The 8,569-nt window shown below is 37.8% G+C and overlaps 1 protein-coding gene across 2 annotated transcripts; it reads right to left on the bottom strand.

Annotated features, from left to right (window-relative positions):
* Positions 1-527: 527 nt before the first annotated feature.
* On the bottom strand, positions 528-8,099 carry haus5 (HAUS augmin-like complex, subunit 5). Of its 2 annotated transcripts, none has more exons than XM_044044850.1 (19): positions 7,738-8,099; positions 7,590-7,652; positions 7,402-7,434; positions 6,847-6,871; positions 6,619-6,751; positions 6,350-6,509; positions 6,123-6,210; positions 5,721-5,812; positions 5,577-5,631; positions 5,361-5,488; positions 5,185-5,263; positions 4,933-5,087; positions 4,528-4,690; positions 3,657-3,737; positions 3,409-3,554; positions 2,573-2,669; positions 2,222-2,360; positions 1,942-2,074; positions 528-921 (listed from the first exon to the last, which is right to left on the bottom strand). In XM_044044850.1, exons 1-19 carry the CDS (start codon positions 7,833-7,835, stop codon positions 819-821), a joined length of 1,971 nt encoding a protein of 656 aa, XP_043900785.1. In that variant the 5' UTR covers positions 7,836-8,099; the 3' UTR covers positions 528-818. The 2 variants fall into 2 exon arrangements, with proteins under 2 accessions (XP_043900785.1, XP_043900786.1); XM_044044851.1 differs by having other exon boundaries at positions 2,573-2,666.
* Between the last annotated feature and the right edge of the window lie 470 nt (positions 8,100-8,569).

Here is an 8,569-nt window from a genome sequence, read left to right as displayed (position 1 = left end):
TACTCTTCATGTGATGTTAGTACACAGTTGAGTGTATGTCTGTACGTGTGCACTAAATAGATAAATAGACTTTGAGTATAGGCTACCTAGAAATGAACATTAATGTAGTACAACACTAAACATAGTGTATAGTATTATTGTTGGCCCCTGACAATTTTTAATAGCCCCTGCGTCACTTTATCTTGACGTCAGGACTGCCTGAGTGGGATCTAATGAATGAAATCCAAGTAAATCCATCTCTGAAATAGTCAGATCACTGCTGCAACAGTGTGTCCAATAAACCAGTAAACAATCAATACTGAGGACATATGCTATGTTAAATTACATCAATTAAACCTAGTAAATGTAATAAGATTGTTCAGTTCAAAAATATTTCTATTCTATTCTATTTATATGGTAGATTACCCTACAATTTCTTTTGGCAAACACTACGGCAATTGGAATTGCTTGGTCTTCAATAGAAAAGCACAAGTAGGGCAGTTCTCAACTTTATTGGATTTTATATGCATTCAAGAAAGACAGGATTATAAGATTTGAAATGGTTTATTACTAATTGACTTTCACATGATAAAATAGTAGGAAATGTCTTCTAGAGTTTGTCCACTACCACAAAAATACAGAACCAGATAATACGCTGAGTTGATATTGCATTTTACAAATACCTTGACACAATTAAAATTTATCAAATTGTCTACCAAGTGAAAGCGGATGGCAGTGTGGCCTTTGGGGCACTTCATTTGTCCAGCCTTGACTGTTGTGGCATTTTACCAGTACTGAAAGAGATACACCTTTATATATTTTAATCTATGACACCACCCTTAAGGGACATTGGCAGCCAGTTTCCATCTTTGCAGCCACTGTTGTAAAGTTAGTCCTCCTTGATTTGCCTCTGAGAGGACATGCTGAGCTGGTTGATCCCACCTATGTGCATGAACACACAAAGCAAACAGTTAAGCTGAAATGTTTGACTCTCACGCAAAGATTAGAACCTAAAACACTGCAAAACACATTAATGGTAAAGAACAAGAAAAAAACCCTGTTTGAGTGCATTTTAAAGCAATTAAGTAAAAATTCACTATTAGTGAACAACAATCAATTATGGTCTTATTTTCATAGTTTCGGCCATCATTTCTGCCATTTTACACATCGCATCACTGGGTAACATGTTTAATTACAGTATTTAGATATTGAAATATGTAATTACCACAATATAATAATCACAGCATATACATAATCCAATAAAAATTATTTGTCCTGACACCTCCTCCAGTTTAACATGTTTCCAACTGTAATTATGTTCAAGATTGGTCTTTTTATACCCAACATGCACCTCTGCATACACAATTGTTTGTCCAGTTCTCTAATTTCGTTCCTTTGACCACCACTGTGATGCTTGTTGGCAGCTAAAGACATTGTTATTTAGACAAGCTTTTAGTTGATTGAATACGTTGGTTATACCATTTTTGGGTACGTTTTTACATTTTCTATTTTAATGTGATGTATTTATGATATGAAATGTTATGTTATTTCAATTGTCTTGCTATGCCACTTTGCATTTTTATTGAAAAGCACTTACATTTACTTACTTACTTACAATGGCGACACATGTTTTATTTACTATGCTCAACGGCCAGAAAGGGCACCATTGGGCATGTAAATCAACAATTGTATGTAATTAAAAAAAGGTGCTGCTGTGGCAATTGGGCCCATAGGCTGTGGTAAAATATGACAGGACAAATGGCTTCCCCACCCCCATGGAAAGAACTTGAGAAATTGGATGGATGGTAGGAACAGAGTGAACACACTACTAGAAATTATGGTAAAACTATGAAATGGACCCAGAATTCTTTTTTCCATACATGTTTTTCTGCTATAAATATATTAAAATGTGATGCATCCATTTATTTACAAAATGTATTTATTTCAAAAGATGTGACTCACCAATGAGAGATAGCAGTTTTGACTTGGTCTCCATAAGCAAGGCCCTGTGCACAGTGCTGGGTAAGGCCTTTGACTCTTGGTACCAGACACTTCAGAAGCTTCTGATCCTCCTCTACAACTCTGGACAGCAATGCTAATAAGTAAATCAAAGACAAACAGTTGATTTGTTGTCACTAAAACCGACTACAGTTCAAAAAAAGTGTATATGTCAAAGTGACACAAACACCACGACTTGTTGTATGTGGTAAAAACTTCTCTTTTGAAGAGTTCCTCAGATTACCTTTTTGATCTGAAGCATGTAGCGTTTCTGTTTCCTTCTGTATTTTCTGCAGAGTCGCAGTGTGAAGTTGTTGTAACTGACAGAGGAAACGTAACTCAAGTTGTTGGGATTGCGCCTGAAACCATAACTCCTCAGGAGCCTCAAGTGTAGAGAGAAGGATAAAAAATTGTATCAGACAAGTATTTCTTTTAAAAATGTGTACATATATAGACATATATAGATAATAAACCAGCAGATGTCCCTAAAACCCAAACGCTAAACATAAATCAACTAAACATAACCTAAAACCAGACATGCACATACAAGGTCGCTCTGGCTAACATTTTATTCACTGATACAAGACAAAGTCACCTTATACAGAGGGAACTCCAGGCTCCGACACATGCTGCTGAAGTTTGGGGACTGCATGCGATAGATAGACAGTGATGACGCAGGGATTCTTTGTCTTCTGAAACAAGAAGGATGTTGTGATGCACTCTCAAATCGATAGATAATGAAATATGTCCATTGCAGATGGATATACAGTACATGTACTATTGTTGAATTTTCATCATCTGCCTTCCTCTGTGAAATTTAAATTCATCAGTAAATCCATCAGAGCCCAACACAACTGAAGAAAAAACACTGACAACATGTCAAGATATAATACCACTGGCAGTTAAATGTATTTAGACATGAAGTCCACGCATTTGGTGTTTATGAAAGAACATACACTGCCTGGCCAAAAAAAAAGTAACACACTAATAGCCTTTAGCTTTGATTACGGCACTCATTCTCTGTGGCATTGTTTTTGATAAGCTTCTGCAATGTCACAAGATTTATTTCCGTCCAGTGTTGCATTCATTTTTCACCAAGATCTTGTATTGATGATGGGAGTCAGACCACTGCACAAAGCCTTCTCCAGCACATCCCAAAGATTCTCAATGGGGTTAAGGTCTGGACTCTGTGGTAAAAATGATGCTTCCTGAACCACTCTTTCACAATTTGAGCCCAATGAATCCCGGCATTGTCGTCTTTGAATATGCCCGTGCCATGAACCTAGACCTGACCAACTGCCAAGACTACCAACAATAAACTGCTACTGTAAAAAGGTGGCAAATTTTTTTTGGCCAGGCAGTGTATATGGCTATTGATTATGTTTTGACACGCTTGAAGGTCTAGCTCTTCAAGTGTTGGACTTCTCTTACCCCTCAACAGTCCTGCGGTCCAACGCAAGAAGCGAAACCATTCCAAACTGTCTGGCATCCTTAGAAATCAAGTTCCTTAGACTATCAGCTGCAGTGGTGACATCTTCAAATTGCGGCACCAGATTATCTCTGATGAATTCCTGTAACTAAAACACAACAGAGATTGTTTTAAGGAAACAAAAACATTTCTTTCAAAAAATCATTGATAATTTGTTTACTTATGCACCAAAGATGGAGAACATCCAAACCTGTCTTTGCAGATGAATGAGATCAGTCTTGGCCATGGAGTTCCCCTTAATCAAACCTCTGATTTGGTCCTGTCTAAGAACCTGCAGAGATACAACCACATAAATTTTAACGATTTAAGTTGAAGAAATACTACGGTTTGTTTTAATGGCCCTGAAAGACATAGAAACATGTTTATTTGTTTTTTGTTTACCCTCATAGTTTGCATCTTAGAAGCAGTGATGGAGCAAATATTCAGTTAAAACAGAACAATGCAGGATCCTATACCCTAATTTTACAGCTTCAGAGTCACTAGCAAAATATGTGCAAAATAAATAATAAATAAATAAATGTGCGAACATATTTGTTCCGATTAGAATTTACAATTCCATCATTTACATGGACACAAAATTAAATAATCATATTGTGGTGTGCATGCTTATGCATCGAGCGTTCAGTTGGAATGGACTATTGTGACAGTATTGTCTAATTCTCCAGAAGACAACGCTTCACTTCAGCTTACGTAGTGAACAGATATTATACCCGTCTGCTCGTCCCTTCACTGTCCACTATCTGTCTCTTTGTCCTCCTCCTCCACGTCTGTGACTTCCATGTCTGTTCATTATTATTTTTTTGGAATGAAGACACAGCAGTAACAAAATTGAAGTACATCACGTTTACGTGGATTAGACATGCGATAGCAACAAACCAGGGAGTCACGATCAGATCTGTTTATATGAACACCAATCTAAATGACGATTGGCATACACCAGACCTCTCGTTCGAAATTAAATTTGTTTCTGAATGGGCTACATATCTTTATTCTGATATGGCTGTCATTTAAATTATGACATTCAAAGGTTATCAAAAGTCTTTGTCATCTGTCACTCTTACTACTAGCTGTCTGAAGTCCCGGATACTTTGCCACTGGCTGCGGAGGTTTCTAAGTGCCTCCTGACGGCTCCGGGCATGTTGGTCCAGTTGGATACATCGGCCTTGGATGTGATCTCTCACTGCTGCCTGCATCACACTCTGAAGCTCCAGCTCAAGAACTGACCTGACAGCAACACACAAAGTTCCAGAGGGACATTACAGGTGTAAACGTACTCCACATTAGTTTTTGGCAGCAAAATCTGCATTACCTGTACCATGAAAATAGAATAATAACTTTTAACTTTTAATAACTAAAAATTAAAAACATTAATGTGCATAAATGTGTTTGATGGACCTACACAGAATAAAAAAAATGTTTCAGATGAATTCTTAAATGATGACATGACTATAAGTCCATTCACTTACAGTGCCAAGGTGTCATGGTGGAGCTCATCTGTTACACCAGACAACTCCTGCTGTGCCTCCACCTTGCGGGACTGCAGCTGATTTTTGAGCTGCTGCACCCTGGATCGAGTCTGGGTCAGTTCCACCAAACTCTGTTCCACCTCTTCCCAGGCATCCTGAAAAATTAATAAACAGAGGTCAGACAAAATGCACCCTTTTAGTAAGAACTTTCTGAATATTATATTAAAATGTATTCAAGTGTTTGTTAGAAACCTGTAACAGGGTCTTCACTGGTGGCAACACACTATCCTCTGTTGACATGTCTAGTAGGTGATTGCTTTCATAACGGAACCTGGAACAAACATGCCAAAGACAACACCGGAGTCTAACACTATTAAATGATCTAACAAAGGAAAAGGGAATTTTAATACTGTGGTGGTCTGACTCACCGCAGAGCTGTCACATCCCGAGTCACATCCAGAGAAGCAAGTTTGTCCTCTAATTCCTTCTGGTCTCTGGAAGCTAAATATTGTAATGCTGACAGAATATGGTTTGGAGGATAACCACCCAACACGTTCTGGCACAATGACAAGAAACAACATGTTTGTCCGATTGAAATTTAAAGACAGTTGTGAGTGACTAAAGAAAAAAGAGAAAAAACGAACCTCCACAGCACTCAACCAGTACTGAAACATGGCAGCCTTCTGTTCAGGGGTCATACTGAGAGGAGGAAAATTATTAATTCAATAAAACATTAAAATTAATATATAAACAGTACGAGTAGTTGATTCAGCTCTTATAGTCCTTACTGTTTGGCTGCAGAGTTGGTTGTTTTCAGTTCACTCTCTTGTAAAGACTGATAGAAGTGGATCCTGTCATCACACAGCTCTCTTATTTCACGCTGTCAGGATAAAATAAAATAAATGATGAGTATTTGCTGCTAATGTAGTACAAGGCTTGGTCTGCATTACACATTGTACTGATAAATTGAAAAAAATGTTTTTTTCCAAATGTTCATATATGGACTTGTTAAGGTACAAAAGGTTATTGAAGGGTCACCAGCTTTGTAAAATGAAAATGTTCTTCAAGATAAAAAAATACATTTCAGCCATAATTCTTATCTCTTCTGTGCACACACACATTGTGTATATTTTTGCCTTTACATAAAATACACTAATAAATCTACTCGGTAAAATACAGATAGCACTTACCAGGACCTGTGCCTCTGCTGAGGTTTTGAGGTTGTCCCCATCTCTGCTGCTTGAAGATTTATCAAACAAGACTTCAACCTCTGCTTCCCTGCAATGCACAGTGCAATTCCTATTTACTAAATCTTCACAGCTACTTGACTGGTATCCATTTAAAAATGAGAAATAAATATATTTATTTTCCTACTTCACTTACTACTTTCACATAAACGTTCATTTTATTGTCACACCTGGCCATATGTTCCATTGCTTCGCAGTGCCCTCTGATCTTTTGTGCATCTTCTGACAAAATCTTACAGCCCAGGGCACATCGCTGTCTGAAGGCCTGAAGAAGCAGCTCTCTACACCGACTGTCTTCCACCTGGGCCCAGGTACGACCGACAGACCTCTCTGTACAATAACAATTTTACAACTTTGAAAAAATGTTTGTATCACATGCGTAGACAACATATAAAAAATTCAAAAGACAGCCAATCCTCATGGCGAATGATGGCCTAACCTTGTGTGGCCAACTGTTCCTCTGTCCCACTGATCTGAGAGTCCAGGTGACTGATCTCAGCTTTCAGCTGCTCTATCTTCCTCTGAAGCTCTTTTTGTTTAGCAGCCTCACTCTGGTCCTCAGTCTGCTTCAACTGAGTGTACAAAAAAACACCAGCAGATAAAACCACATTTCAGCTTAAACAGTCAGTACTTGTACAGAAATGTACAGCAGGGAATTTAAACATACCTCTTTGTCCTGAAGAACTTTGTACCTTGAAAATTAAAGTGTCAAAGAAATTACCAGACAAATGCTGAAACTGTCAGTGATCATGGTGGCATAGAAAATTCAGGGTACACAAAGTCTTTTTTTTTCCTGTTTAATAATAACAGATGACAGACAAAACTGCTTCTCAGTATAGTCTTTCTGTCTCTTTGATTTGCATTTTGTGTCTGCAGAGAACATATCTTTTAAATAAAAATACTAAAGTTTCTCAAGTAAATGTATGGGTTGAACATGTAACGTTTTAGTGTACTTGCCACCATTAATCAAGCTTCTAAGAACAAAGACATTAAAATCTTCCCCATCAGTAAGCCGGCCAATTAATCAATCACTCTCTTCTACAGACTGTTGATGTCCAACAACTCACAGTTTGAAAATCTTTGTACTTCACTTACTGACATATACAACAACATATTATGCATGCCCCAGGCAGGTCAGTTCATCAACCACAATCTCTTGGTGAAATGGACAAAGTTAAGAAATTACTGAATTAACATCGTCCCTATGTGTCTGAAAGGATACCACTGCAGGTTGCCACGCATGATCTTCACATTTCTGCGGAAAAGAACAGAAACGATAGACAATAAACTATAAGCTGTTGATAATATGTACAGTTACATGTATTTATTAAGCGGATGCAGTGTTCTAACAAATAGGGACTCAGTGGATTATAGGACAACATACATGAAATAAAATAAATTAATACTAACCTCTGATGGAAAATGTGTTGGATGACATACTTCCATATTGATTTCCCAGTCCCAACACAGAGCCTGGAAAACAAAATGACCTCCATTACTCAACGGTACCCAGAGTTATTAGCGTTGGCAGGGAACGTGTCAATAGGCCAATACCTACGTTTTGAAGTAGCTGTCATTGGGTAGACTGTCCGAGGGCAGGTTGAACTCCTCTGTCGCCCACCGCTTCAACTCCTGCACCAGATTTCTGTCCGCCATCCTGATTGTTGACACTCACAACGACAACAAGCTAACTGCTATCAGCGTCAGTTAGCGAAGTTCGGCTGAGTCGTTGTTCGTGTTTACCCGAGTTAGTTTTATTCCCTTGGCTTTTGTTGTACATGTGGAAATTGCCGTCTTTGTTAAATACGCATTCAATTATTCGGCAGTGAGATTATTTTTTTAAATTCTAAATCACTCAAACTTTCAACTTCCCGCCTGTTCACGGTACTTCCGGTTGTTGCGAGTATTACCATATCCTCTTAAAGTCGTATTGTCCTATACAGCGATTCCCAAACTTAATATTTGCTCAGTTATTTAAAGCAGACATTGCCATCAAATCCATAACATGTATATTCATAATGTTCCAAGGAAATATAATATTTATGACTGACTTCTGTAACACCTTGTACTATTTTGAATAAGTAAACAAGTAACAATCTTTTGGTTTTTTTTTTCAAATCAACCATATGTATGTCTATATGCATTAGTTCCTCTCCTTTCGTTGTATTTTTGTGGTAGTTTATATATGTATATATGTAGACCTAAACTAAACTAAAGGAAGATATGTGAGTTTCTTGTTGTGTCCAAGTTTTAAACATAGAGGGCGCTGTAGTTCCATTGTCAAACTCTTTCAGCTCAGACTTTCAGGCTCTGTGGAGCCTCTTACCCCATCATGTATTTTACAGCCCACTTATCACAAAAATCCATATGATGCCACAGACGTTTGAAAT

Source organism: Solea senegalensis, linkage group LG14 (genome assembly GCF_019176455.1).
Source record: "Solea senegalensis isolate Sse05_10M linkage group LG14, IFAPA_SoseM_1, whole genome shotgun sequence".
Lineage (NCBI taxonomy): Eukaryota > Metazoa > Chordata > Actinopteri > Pleuronectiformes > Soleidae > Solea > Solea senegalensis.
The sequence above is the reverse complement of the archived record's forward strand: the minus strand, read 5'-3'. Positions and strand labels throughout refer to the sequence as shown.

Excerpts from the sequence above, each read along its gene's own strand:
- haus5 (XM_044044850.1), bottom strand. The coding sequence starts at position 7,835 with ATGGCGGACAGAAATCTGGTGCAGGAGTTGAAGCGGTGGGCGACAGAG. Across the intron at positions 6,752-6,846 it reads AAGTTCTTCAGGACAAAGAG|TTGAAGCAGACTGAGGACCA; the intron begins GTATGTTTAAAT and ends TTGTACACTCAG. Across the intron at positions 3,555-3,656 it reads TCATTCATCTGCAAAGACAG|TTACAGGAATTCATCAGAGA; the intron begins GTTTGGATGTTC and ends GTTGTGTTTTAG.